This window comes from Festucalex cinctus, chromosome 13, assembly GCF_051991245.1.
Source record: "Festucalex cinctus isolate MCC-2025b chromosome 13, RoL_Fcin_1.0, whole genome shotgun sequence".
Classification (NCBI taxonomy): domain Eukaryota; kingdom Metazoa; phylum Chordata; class Actinopteri; order Syngnathiformes; family Syngnathidae; genus Festucalex; species Festucalex cinctus.
The window spans coordinates 19022404-19036236 of NC_135423.1; the positions used below are offsets into that span (position 1 = coordinate 19022404).

A 13833-nucleotide genomic window follows, 5' to 3' on the forward strand; every position below is an offset into this window, starting at 1 on the left:
CGAGGGTAAAAAAAAAATCTGCACACAAAATAGTTTCAACCTTTTATTTTATTTCATATTTATTTAAATTATTTATTATTCATAGTATTTAGATATGGATTTTTTTAATAAATGGTCATACTTACAAGAAGGGGTGAATCATGCTACCATTGGCTGGATTTTTATGCTATCAAAACAACATGTTATATGTGTTTAACAAAAAACAAAAAAAAAGTTAAATTACTGTAGCTAATGACAATAAATGAAAAAGTACACATTACATTGTGTTTTTTCAGATTACATTTTTAATTTTTGAACACCAGATGTTGCTGGGGTTTTTTTTGTTTGTTTGTTTTTTAGACACAGCATATATGAATCAATTGCGAATAGCAGATGTCAAACAGTTGTCTTATCTTGCGTTTCAGAATCTGTGACCACTTGTTAATGCACCCTGGTTTTTACATCATGCTCTGTTGCCATCTGCGGAAGGTGAAAAAAATTGATAACAAGCCCATTTTGACCAATTAAGGAGTACAAAGTCCAATCTGTTTTAAAATTAATAAAGTAAGTAAGTAAGTAAGTAAAAAGTTATGAGAAAATAAATAATCAAGTACAGATACCTGAAAAATCTGTTTAAGTACAGTAACCAAGTATTTGTACTTTGTTATTTCCGACACTGGATAAAATACAATCAACAATTCAAGGTGTAGCCTGTCTTCATTATTATTTGTTTACCTCACACAACAAAACAAATGAAAGTACACACATACATGTAGCTGACTAATATATTAACCTTAAGGAATGCGAAAACATGAGGTTTATTAAATAATTTACAACATTAGATGAAAGACCAATTCATAAAGAAATCAAATCTCAAATATTGATCTAAAAAAACAAAGTGCAATGCAACTAATCCAGTGATTCCCAACATTTATAGAGCCAAGGCACCAATCTTTCATTGCACAAACTCTAATGGCAAACCACAAAACAAGAATTCCACAAAAAAAAAAAGAAAAAAAAAAAGAAAAGGATAAATCGAGAAATAATGATGGGATTGTACTCACAAATGTACTTAGTATGAACTCTTGGCCTGTTGAATTAAACAAAATGCTGATCATCACAGAAAGCCATGATTTATTTTGATGTATGAATGTGAACAGGTTTATTGTACCTTATGCCTTCTAATTGAGGAGCATTTAAACGTTCTGATTGTCACTATACAGTTCTGTTAATAAACAACTGCTTTTAAACAGGTTATGTGAAAGTGGATAATTTTCAACGGCTCACTAGTGTGCCTCAACACCTTACTTAGGATTAACTACTAGTACAGAACTGTTTGAATCACAGGATCTTTGTTTTCTGATTCCTCCGCTTCATCTTCTGATGGACCACAGCAAGTGTTGTGAAGAAGTTTCCCATGAACAGAATAAAGAAGCAGAGACTGCACACCAAGACCTGGCATTAATAACAGAATTAAGGTGGATTACTGCTCTGATTGATTTTCACTTTCGGAAACATACATAATGCAGAGACATGTAGATATTTGTAACTTTAACTCATCATTACCTAAAACAGAAAGTATAAACAATTCCAATATGAAACTGTCGGATCAAAAATATTGATTTTGTTTGCTCAAAAATTGTGCAATTTGGATGAGATTTTTATATTGAAAAGTAAACTTGGAAATCAAAATAACATCTCAACTCAAAATGCTTAACTAAATCTACTGTTTTGAATTGATGAGTCTAAATGTTTAATGAAAGCAATACGATGGCATGAAAACTGGACTATGTGAGCGCTGACCTGCCATTCTTTGCAGTCTGGGAGCTGAGCCATTCTGAAGAGAGAGAGACTATTGAAGAGCTGCCAGAACTACAACAAAACACGAGTGTCTTAAAGTGTCTGTTTTTATGTGCAAAGACAAATACAGCAAACAGGAACACAGCAAATGTTACACAAAATAAACATGCAAAACGCTAACATGAATCACGTGAATGTGATTGCATGTATCATGTCGAAAACCATGACAAAGCGTAATTGTTAATGCGAACTCATGCGGGACTTATTTGCAGACGTTCCATTGACAGTATACTCACATGACCGAAAAAGAGGAAGGGCAATAGAAACGTCAGTCCTTTCCACATCCAGGACTGAAATCCTTCTAAGAACAGAAATCAACCATAGACTTTAGAAGCAATTACATGAATGTTCTGAATTCTAACTATTTGCACATGGCCTGCACACGACCTGATGAAGACAATATCTTTACTCGGTGACCGTGTGTGAACCTTACCCACGGTCAGATCCATGTTGTGTCTTTCCCCCAGTGCTCTGAGCCTGTATAGACATCCACTCTGATAATAACACTGCAGACACTGAACAAAACCTGCATATTCATGAGGAGATGATTAGATGACAGTGCAAGAAAGATCTGGTTTAACATACTTTTTCAAAGACTCGACCTTACTTTGATAGAGGGAGTAAGCCAGGAACTGGTTCCTGAAAATCTTGTACAAATTTCCATCTGGCCTTTAGTGCAGAAGGGAGGAGGACATTTCAACCATGCAATGCCAGAAAACTTTTGCATTAAAACAAAGTCTGTGTTTCACGTTGGTTGTTCAAGGCTTCCTATTTACCCACCATGTCAGCATTACACCGGACAAAAAAGCTGAGATGTAATGATGGAAAACCCACCAGCCTTTAATTCTGTAATGTAGGTGACACATGGTGAATTAACTTCCAAAATCTATTTTAAAAAGTAACATTTCCTCATAATTATATATAGGGCTGACCTGGAGCCATTGGTGATGAGGATACTTTCCCTGATTGTTAATGTGCAGTAATACCACACCAGCAGGAAGTTGAGGATCGCATCAAGAAATCTGAAGCATGTCCAGACATCAAACACTAATGTTTCATTGACATATGGGAAGGAGAGCTTTTTTTTTTCTAGGAATGCTTACCTGTAGCTCACAAAGGAATAGCACATAAAGGAAAACAGCAGCAAGACGACTGTGAGGTACAGCTTGAACTTCTCATATTCGTCTTTGTAGGCAAATCTGATAATGAGGATTCAAAATATCCATAACTGCACATGCCCATGAGGACTAAACGAAGTTAGTCAGATTTCTTACTTTAAGTGTTTGCTGAACAGAGTGACATTCACATTTCCAAGAACCAGCGTGAGGTATAGCCTGAAATACAAAATCATATTGACCCGCTTTCCATAATTTATTTTTGATCCGAATAAGATAATCCAAAAATAGGATTTAAATTATTTATGCTGAGCAGCTATCCATCGCTATACTGAATATATATTTTTTAGCAAAGTTAACTTATTGTGGGAATGCTGAAAACATCCCACATGTTATTCAGATTTTTATTCTCCTCACTTTTTTGCCGTAAAATAACTGCCACATAATATTTCCGATTTACACCGTTCAAATTTCAACTTGCTTCAAAAATTCACGCCTTCCGGGATATATATCGTCTGATTCCACATTACTTGCGCAATTTGACGCTAAATATAAACTTTTCCCCATTCATTTCCAGTGGGACTGACATTGAACGTTTTCTAAGTCCCACTTTCCACGCCAATGTCCATACAAACAACTGATCAGCATTACCAGCTCTGTGATACTGATCAGTTCTTTATATTCATTTATCTTTCAAATTCAATTAAAACTTTGTAATGTTCACATAATTTATCTTTCAATTTACTTCATAAGCATTCAGCTTAGCGTTCAGCTATTGGCATTCAGCTTTCAGCATTCCCACGCAATTTCTCCAGAATTTGCACTTAGTCTAGTTTGAATTTGTTACCCATTTTCCCTTGGGAGGAAAGCCTCCATTTCGCAGAAAGCATTGGTTTGCATCTTTATTTTCCCTTGTATTTCATCAAGGGCATCTTCTGACAGTTCTTTCCTGCACCTGGTTGATGATATAAAAACACAGCCGGGGTTATCACTGACATATCTGCGTTTGAGTGTGTTGGTGTGTGCATGTTCATGCGCTTGTCTGAAAGTGAAGGGTGTGTGAATTGACAGCTACTTTTTCACTAGAGAGGACATCTCCTTGAGTCGTGTTTGTTGACGGTAAATGGAGGACAAGCAGCTCTTTTGGAGTTTGGAAATTTCATCCAGTTTTTGTAGGTATAACTTATGTGTCTCCTGAATGACAAACGGAACATCAGTAACCATAGGAAATAATGTTAGCAGTGTTGATTTTCCCTTTGGGGAATTGTAAATATAATCTGTAGAACTTTATCTGATATGTTATTAAACACAGGAGTGGTGTTTACTTATATGGTTACTTACCTGAGCATGCTGATACTCTTCTTCCAGACATTCCCACTGCTCCAGAACATCTGTTAAGCTTTGCGACATTTTGTGAGTCGTTTGTTGTTCCTTTACATTTACACAATATTTAATTTAAATCTAAATGTAATTATTTGTCCACATTAAATGACTTGCACATGATGTGTGCCGAAGTATTATTCCTCAGGGTGTGTTTGTCATTATCACGGATAGTTTATTGCACCCGGTGAACTTTGACTGGTACACATGATGAAAATTCTGACTTGGACATTGTTCGAAGGAAGTTCTCTCTTTAGCTCTGTGTGCCATTGTCAAACAGCTATAACTAGTGGTTAATCCTGAAAAAAATCACATAAATAAGGTTCATCGATTGTTATTGTTTTGATTGATTATATTTGAGCTTTTTATTTTAAACATGCAAAAAAAAAAAAAAAAGAAAGAAAGAAATGAAAAATCAACAGTACGAATATCCCATACAACAAACGCTGTGTACCATGGGTCCAAAAAGCAATAAGAAGAAATTAAAACTACTTGCCCCGTTGCCCCTCTGTGAGCAGTCACCTTATTGGGGTGAAGGGGGATGTGTGTCCGACTCCCAATGAGCCTAGGAGCTAAGTTGCCTGGGGCTTTTATGCTCCTGGGGGGGGGTCACCCATGACAAACAGGTCCTGGATAACTGAAGTAGAACTGTTTCAGATGATTAGCCTATCTGGTGATACCAGAAAAGAGAAGGGGACACAATAATTTCCAATGTATTTATATAGAATTTACAAATAAATAAATAAATACATAAAAAGCACGTAAACTCACCCAAACACATAAAGGAAAGTGTGATATGGTTTGATGGGGGGGAGGGATGAAATCTTTGGCTACAATTCTTAAAGTTATATTTGACGCAAACACATCACTGCACAACACCAAAACAAACAAACAAACAAACAAACAAACAAACAAACAAACAAACAAACAAACAAACAAACAAACAAACAAACAAACAAACAAACAAACAAACAAACACAAAAAAAACAATAGGTCTACATTACTTTTTACTTGTGACTCACGTCAACATAGCTCAATCAATCCAGTAGGGGGTGATAGTGCGTCTTTATGGTGGCTTTCAGCGCACCAATGTGTTTCTGACGTAGCCCGCGAAGAAGAGAACCTACTCCAGTCGTGACACAAACCCAAAACAGAAAGTCAGAAACCTGTGTGCTGTCTGTCACGCACAGCTGATCGGACAAGAAGAAGCAGCAGCGGACTGACCAAAAAAAGACATTCATCAAAGTAGAACTGGCACCAAAACGTACAAGCTAAAGAAGGGACGCTCCGTGATTCTTAAGAAATGGACAATCTTGACTCGGACCGAAGGACGCTATCCGGCTAATGTTGCATTATACAACGACGTAAAAATATGTACTTACTTAAATACTATTGAACGTATGGCACGAGGGTATTCGTAACTCAGGTCGCATCTGTGCGTATCCCGCAATTTGTGGGGAAAATGTATGGTGCGGTTTACGTCCTGTCCACGGTGACGGGTTACCTCCTCACCTCCGCGCTGCTGCTCAAATGTCCAACTCTTCTGCACCGCAAGAAGAAAGAGAGGTTCCACAGTAAGCACATTTCCCATCGTGGAGGTAAGTGAGCTGTGGTAATCCCTCCAGCAATGTGTATGATTTAATTCGTATGGAAGACACTCCGAAACTCTTTCCACAGAGCGTTAACATTCTAAGAATTGTCCATACAGTTCAAGACAGATAATTCATAAGGTGATTGACGTACCCCCACCAATCCCCCCCCCCCCCCCCCCCCATTTATCAATGTATTGATAAAGTTTGCATTTTGTGTGGAATCTGTGGATCTTATTATAATATGCAGCTGTACCTAATATTGCTATACTCTTATCTGCATTGCAGGAGCAGCAGAGAACCTGGAGAATACAATGGCGGCTTTCAAACAGTAAGTTAAACTTCGAACCACACCGTCAGGTGAAAGTCCGCAGCTGAACAATGTGTGTGTGTTGGTGCTCATAGCGCTGTGGCTCTTGGCACGGACATGTTGGAGCTCGACTGCCACCTGACGAAGGACGAGCAGATTGTGGTGTCACATGACCCACATCTGCAGCGAGCAACTGGTATTAACGCCTACATTTCAGACATGGCATATGAGGTAAGTAGCTGCTTTGGAAAATACCACTTTTGTATTTTGTTTTGTTGTTTAAAACAAAACAGCATCCATTAATTCACACCATCTTCAATGTATACACACTCTTATTGAACAATACAAATTTGCACAATCAGGATGTAAAACTTTAGTCTTATACAGGTTGTAATCTGTTTCATGTTTGAACAGCATTAAAATAAAATATTAAGGCTTAATATTCCATTAGCATAACATTCGTCCATGCTTAAGGTGTGAACCCTAAGTCGTTTTAGTGAATATTTTTCCATCAAAAATTGCTATTTAAAAATCGATTCGGCTGCCTATTGAATCGATTCGAGAATTGCGTGATGTAATATCGCGATATATTGCCGAATCGATTTTTTTTAACACCCCTAGTCACCATGCGGTATTTTCGAAATTATTGCAAACGAGAGACGGACATTTATATCATGTTTCTTTATAAAATGCCCATTTTGGTCACGTTAACTCCCATTCTAAATCATAATTTTTGAAATATAGAGCATAGTTAGTTTTGTTCAAAGCACAATACTGCTTTTATTGTCCGTAGAGGACATAAAAAAAAAAAAACTTGTATGGATAGGTCTGATGCTACTGAACACTTTGAGTTGATGGATATATTCACAATTGACTTCGTTATCACACTCTAGGACCAGTGTCCATTTTGGGCTCAAATTACACAAGACTAAAAAGACAAAAAAAAAAACAACTAAAATAAACAGACACATATATATATATATATATATATATATATATATATATATATATATATATATATATATATATATATATATATATATATATATATATATATATATATATATATATATATATATATATATATTATTTATTATTATTATTATTATTATTATTATTATTATTTTTAGGATACTCATTAAAATTTCAGTAAAATAGCCAAAGCCAATTTGTTTCATTTTTAATCATTTCTCCACTGTGGGAAATAATGAAAATTTAATTTGTTCCAGGTTCAAACCATTGCCTTCATAAAGCAACTGTCAACAATCAACTGTACATGCATATATGAAGTAGTATTTTAAAATCCTTAGTTTCCATATAAGTAAAAATAAAAGTTTAACATGTTCAACGGTAATCATCACGCTTTTGTCTTTGCCTTCACTGGTACCATTCTGTGCCATCTCTGTGTGTATATTACGATATTATACTCTTATACTCTAACAGTCGTCAAATAAGGTAACTGAACTAATGGAAACACTACTCTATATTTTATCATTGTTATTATTAGCAGTACTGGTAGTACCATTATTACCTATGATTCATTGCCATTCAACAAAAACAAACAAACAAACAAATAGTGTTTATACTGTATATAAAGTGTTATTTTTGCAAGACATGGTTCTTTCTTATATTGTATTTATTATTATTATTATTATTATTATTATTATTATTATTATTATTATTATTATTATTATTATCAATTACTATATAAGGAGCAACTTATCAATCATTATTCTTTTTTTAGCTAAAACATCGACTGTTTTGACAATTTTAATCACGTTAGCTAGATTAGAACTAACTAGAATTTCAATACCACTTTTTTTTTCAGACCGATACCAAGTATTGATACTACTAGTACTTTCAATATATGAAAAAATGGCAGATAATATTAAAGAAAGACCTACATATCCTAATTTTGAATTTTTCCTTGAAATTTCATGAAATTAATGGCAATTTTCTGTTATTGTTTTGTTCTGTTTATGAAATACATATTTTATATAGTACAAACAGTACAATAAATTTAAATAAATAAAATGAAACGAATAATACAGTGTCCATTAAAAAAAACAATCATAATATGTGATTGTCTTGTCTGTCTTAATTGACATCTGTCAGACATGTATGCCTTTAGTTCCTGATCCTAAAATGGCAACAAGAGGTATCGACCGCCTTCGTGACCACCGATACCTTGAAATAAGGCTGGGTATCGGCCTGATACCGATATCTGGTATTTGTACTCACTGATCCTTGTTAGCAAATTGAAACCATAGCCTTAGAAAAAGCAAAGTGACATGTTCAGACAGAGATGGCGGCACATATTCATTATCTTCTTTGCTGATTGGCTGGAAGAAATCACATGGTTCTTAAGCCTCAGAGTTGTAGTTTAAGTTAGAAATTGTGGTACCTTGCCCTATGACCTATGACCGCTCAGGGCTCAGATAATGACCAATCACGGCTCATCTTTAGAAAACAGGTGAGCCATGATTAGTTGTTACCTGAGCCCTGACACAACTGTGATGTCATTTTCAGTCAACAGCAAATGGCAAAATGGCCACCGCCGAGATGGATAAAAACGGGTTGATTTTGTCACGTAACTCATATTCCACAATTGTAATATTAATCTAAATACTGTGTTTAGGCTACTGGGACTGTATAGAACATAAGAAAAACATTTTCCATATTTCATGTCTCTACTCCTTTTATTGTTTGCTGTGTGCAGGAGTTGCCACCATATCTCTGCAAGCTGGCTGTAACCTTTCAAAGGGGTGAGTATCTCCTCCCATCACGCTCACTAGTCAGTGAGAGCAATTACTCAGACTGCCCACGCTGTAAACTGATAAACACCCCACGCAGATTCAGTTACGTAATTCCAATCATTTTGATATGGCGGGAGTGTCCTCGACCGTCACGTCGTCTGAAATTGACCCTGTTATCAACTCGTCCTTGTGTGTACAGAGTGTATTTGCGAGGGGGGACAGGACAAACGCATTCCTCTGCTCAAGGATGTATTTGAAGCGTTTCCCAACACGCCTGTTAACATTGACATCAAGGTCAACAACGACATGCTCATCAAGAAGGTGCGTGCACGTGTATCTAAGATGCTCTTTAAGTTCCTCTCTGACAGCTTTATGTCATATACACCGTTCGTTCTGCATTCAGTTTATGTTTGGATGATGATGTATTTGTATGTCAGGTGTCCGAGCTGGTCGTAAAATATGACCGAGAGCATCTTACAGTATGGGGCAACGCAAGCAACCAGATAGTAAGGAAGTGCTACAAAGAGGTAACCATTCATCCAAATTTGTTATTGTAGTCGTAGTCCACGGAAATCCCTGACCATCTTGGATTCATCTTTTGCAGAACCCTCGCATTCCTGTCTTGTTTAGCTTTCCCAGAGTGTTGCAGTTGTTGGGCCTCTTCTATACTGGCCTTCTCCCCTTTGTTCCCTTAAAGGAACAGTTCTTAGAGATCCCAATGCCCAATATTGTTAACAAGTAAGTATGTATGGCAAAAGTAGATGTAACGTTTGTTTGGATGTAAAACACATCCAGTCCATCAATATTTAAAATTTAAAATTCTACAAACACCACATTCCTTTTTTCATCTGTGTTTCACTCATAGACATGTGTGTGGATTTCCAAATCATCTCCAATCAAATGAATTTACCACAGGTGGGCTTGAGTTAAGCTGTAGAAACATCTTTAAAAAAAAAAAAAAAAAACAAGCTCAGATTTGAGCTTCATTGCAAAACCTGTCAATCAGTGACAATTTCGTTGACGAAAAATTTGTTCTTTTTGTTTTCGTCACTAAAGTTTTTTTCAGACAAAAATTTAACTAAAAAAACTAAAATACAGGACTTTCTCAGAAAATTAAAATATTGTGATGAAGTCCATTATTTTCTGTCATGCAATTAAATAAGCAAAAATGCCATACTTTCTGGATTCATTACAAATCAACTGAAATATTGGAAGCCTTTTATTATTTTTAATATTGGTGATTATGGCTTACAGTTTAAGAAAACTCAAATATCCTATCTCAAAATATTAGAATATTTCCTCAGATCAAATAAAAAAAAAATGCCATAATCAGCCATATTAAAACAATAAAAGGCTTGCAATATTTCGGTTGATTTGTAATGAATCCAGAATGTATGACATTTTTTCTTATTTAATTGCATTCCAGAAAATAATGGACTTTATCAAAATACTCTAATTTTCTGAGACAGTCCTGCAGAAGCCATTCATTGCAATGATAACAATAACTAAAATTGTCAATGACTAAAATGAAAATGAAAACAACACAGTGATGAAAATTCACACAATCCAATCGGATGGAATGAAACGCGGGTGGGAGAAAAAAAAAACAGTGCAGCTGTAAGATCAACCAATTACCGTATTCACTTTTTTTTTTTTTTATTTAGACGAAAACTAACTTACATTATTGTCAGTTCAACATATTTCATTGAATCAATTAATGAAGACACTGTTGTATTAAATAAGCAGGACTTTATGATCCATTAATGTCTTACGTGTTAAATAGGCGTGCTATAATTTTCTGTGTAAAAGTTTAAATGTATACTGAAAGAAAATATGGGCTAAATTGTCAATCGACTAAAATTGCTCTCTTTTTTTGTCGACTAAAACTGGATTAAAACTAAAATAAAATCAGATTACTAAATTAAACAAAATAATCCAAATTAAAATTTCTTGTCAAAATTAACACTGTTGTCAATACAATTATGTTCATGTGAGTTGCTGTGTTTTTGCAACTTTGTTTGAGTTGTTATTATGGAATGTTGTGTGTAGAATTTTGAAATGAATTCAAACTATTTTGGAATGAGCCAAACATAACAAAATGTGGAAATAGTGAAGCCCTGTGAATACTTTCCAGATGCACTCGAAGTAAAAACACATCCGAAGCAGATAGCATCAGTCAACAAATTCTCATTGATCACATTCGGTCAAAGAGCAGCTTATTTTTACTCTTAAATGATTCGTGGGTTTTATTAGGCACACATGCAGTATTGAAGAATTCAGTCGGACTGTGAAGAACTCACAAAAAACATCCACTTTACTCCTCGTGCCCGGGTCACGAGCAGCAGTCTGTGTTCGAAAGAAGTTCCAGGAAAAACATGTCACAAAGCATTTTGGGGGAATTTATCGAATTAAAAAAATATATTAGTAACCATAACAAACATTTATTAATGTTTATTTATTTATTTATGTATTTATTTATTTATTTATTTTCGTAATTGAAATTCCATTCATTACAAATAACAACTAAGAAATGACTATGACTTATTAAGATGAACAATTTTATATGCACATGTGAATTTATTTATTTATTTATTTATTTTTGGTCACATTTACAAATGACCTGGCCCATTGGTTCATGTTTAAAAAAATAAAAAATAAAATAAAAAAAAGACTATTGAGCAAAGTTCCACTTCTACACAAGTATGAATTATCGTTATTTGAGGTAACTATTGAGAAGTAAGATTTTTGCATTCCTATGTGTATGACACTTTTTTGGGAATTATGTTTTGTTTTCTTTGTTGTTTTTTTTAACTATAATGTACCTCTTTACAGACTTTATGATCCAGACAGACTAACCAAGAGTCAGCGCCTACTCGCCTGGCTTGCAGACAGGTAAGTGACACACCACCTTTAAGGGTCGAGTCCTGACCTTTGTGGCTGATTCTTGGAATTAGCTACACTTGCTAGTACTCTATTTTTGAAGTAATGCTAGTTTTCTTGCTATTATCACTATGCCAATGTTTCCTTTGCAGCTTGTTGATGAGGAAAGCGCTCTTTCGGCACCTCACTGCTCGGGGAATACAGGTGAGGATTATGCAAGTCTTTTCATCCTTCACTTCAGTTCCACTTTTGTCCTGGATTAACCTGATATCACTTCATCATTTACCCATTTAATGACATCCTATTTTTCGTACATGCAATGACACGGTTGACATTCAGAAATACTGTAGTGTAATACTACTGTTGCTTCTGGTTTCAGGTGTACATTTGGGTGCTGAACGATGAAGAAGACTTCCAGAGGGCATTTGACTTGGGAGCTACAGGAGTTATGACAGATTTTCCCACCAGGCTTAAAGGCTTCTTGGATCAGAATGGCCTTTCAAAGCCTCAGTGACTTGCCTACAGCCACCTCCACTCCTCCATAACCAAGAGAAATTTGTTTGAGCACTCCACATTTTTCAACTACCAATAACGTTGAACCAAAAAAAATCAATTGAGGTTCTTTGTTAAATCTAAAATCATTACAACCGAAGCTTGATCATTTTACTTGAATGTATTTGTGAAGTTTGCAGTACTCCTGCACTACTCCTTAAATGTTATATGAACGCAATCACCGGCAGATAGAGCTGCCGTTGGCGATTTACCTCATGTTTTATTTCATGGCAGATGCTTTGTTTTTGGGCCAGCTTTAAAATCTGCCTTGGTGTGGACACTGTTAGCTGCGCTGTCTTAACAGCTGCAGGAAAAAATAAATGTCTTCAGGAACGGCAGGATAGACAAGTTTTGATTTCAATGAAGTTGGTCAGCGTGGGCATTAAGCTACTGTCAGACAGTGAGTGAGTAAAAACTGGGAAATTAAATTTCATATCACTTAAGGAAAGTACTGCAATGTTTTCCTGAATGCAGAACATTTTTCAATCCAAGAACCATTTGCATGAGAGAGTATTTACATGTTTCTTTTAATAAATTGTTTTTTGTTGTCTTAAAAAGAACTGAAATAAATCAAAACATTTTGTAATTTTAACGATAACAAAGGGACATGGTTGACTTTGCTACACTTAAGCGGAAAATCAAATCAAATCGGTAATCAATTTGAAATTTATCAAACCACGAATATTATCCAATACAGATGGGTGGCCAAGCATCTTGTGTCATTATTGAATGTAGTGTTGAATGAGTTTTCTTTTTTTTTTTTTTGGGGGGGGGGGGCATTTGCTGTTAAGTGTTGTCAATGAATTTAAGTGTTCATATTTATTGGTATTTGAGTACTCCCCCCAGTCTTATGATGTAATTGTATTGCAGATAAGCAGCTGAAATTGTTGACATTATTTGTATTCCAGTACTGTATGTTGTTTGTGAATGCACGTTTGATTATTTCCTGCTGTGTTTTGGTGACCTGACCTCCATGTTCACTTTATCTTTGCACAAGTGACGAGGTTTGTGGTATCTCACCTATTTTGTGTAAATAATAAAGTGTAATGATCTATTTCTGAAAGAAGCAATTTTTTCTGTGTAAATAATTGTACTACTGTAGCTGCAGAAAGTTTGGTATTTTCAATTTAAATCTTGAATCGCCAGTGTCGCCGCTCCAGAAACTGTTAACGTTTTTCGCCACTAGGGGGAGACAGTGAGCTACACTAAGCAGTACCCAAGTTGAGTACAGTTCTAGGGCCTTGTTAAAAGCACTGATGGCGAACAATGCGTCATGGCCAGTGAAAACACTTTTTGGCTTTCTTCGTAGAACTTAGTGTTTAACACCTAAAGAAGACGATTCTTTATACATTTTTATTTCAGAATTATACTTCGTTTTTCTAGATGATTCGGTAAAACGTGAACCTACAGTC

General features: G+C 35.4%; 2 protein-coding genes across 2 annotated transcripts; one reads left to right on the plus strand and one right to left on the minus strand.

Moving 5' to 3' along the window:
• Positions 1–367: 367 nt before the first annotated feature.
• Positions 368–6068, minus strand: LOC144033474 (transmembrane protein 120A-like). Its single transcript, XM_077541604.1, has 13 exons — positions 5357–6068; positions 4296–5000; positions 4030–4148; positions 3802–3909; positions 3114–3173; positions 2943–3038; positions 2772–2861; positions 2620–2685; positions 2447–2508; positions 2273–2365; positions 2076–2140; positions 1783–1851; positions 368–1434 (listed from the first exon to the last, which is right to left on the minus strand). The coding sequence occupies exons 2-13, from the start codon at positions 4362–4364 to the stop codon at positions 1321–1323; spliced, it is 1011 nt and encodes a 336-aa protein (XP_077397730.1). The 5' UTR covers positions 4365–5000; positions 5357–6068; the 3' UTR covers positions 368–1320.
• On the plus strand, positions 5423–13475 carry gdpd1 (glycerophosphodiester phosphodiesterase domain containing 1). Its single transcript, XM_077541605.1, has 10 exons — positions 5423–5932; positions 6212–6254; positions 6329–6464; positions 8953–8998; positions 9189–9310; positions 9427–9516; positions 9594–9727; positions 11822–11881; positions 12022–12073; positions 12249–13475. Exons 1-10 carry the CDS (start codon positions 5797–5799, stop codon positions 12381–12383), a joined length of 954 nt encoding a protein of 317 aa, XP_077397731.1. The 5' UTR covers positions 5423–5796; the 3' UTR covers positions 12384–13475.
• The last annotated feature ends 358 nt before the right edge of the window (positions 13476–13833 follow it).

Excerpts from the sequence above, each read along its gene's own strand:
- gdpd1 (XM_077541605.1), top strand. The coding sequence starts at position 5,797 with ATGTATGGTGCGGTTTACGTCCTGTCCACGGTGACGGGTTACCTCCTC. Across the intron at positions 8,999-9,188 it reads GGCTGTAACCTTTCAAAGGG|AGTGTATTTGCGAGGGGGGA; the intron begins GTGAGTATCTCC and ends TTGTGTGTACAG. Across the intron at positions 12,074-12,248 it reads TCACTGCTCGGGGAATACAG|GTGTACATTTGGGTGCTGAA; the intron begins GTGAGGATTATG and ends TTCTGGTTTCAG.
- LOC144033474 (XM_077541604.1), bottom strand. The coding sequence starts at position 4,364 with ATGTCGCAAAGCTTAACAGATGTTCTGGAGCAGTGGGAATGTCTGGAA. Across the intron at positions 2,686-2,771 it reads CTCATCACCAATGGCTCCAG|AATTAAAGGCTGGTGGGTTT; the intron begins GTCAGCCCTATA and ends CCTACATTACAG. Across the intron at positions 2,141-2,272 it reads CAACATGGATCTGACCGTGG|AAGGATTTCAGTCCTGGATG; the intron begins GTAAGGTTCACA and ends TTCTGTTCTTAG.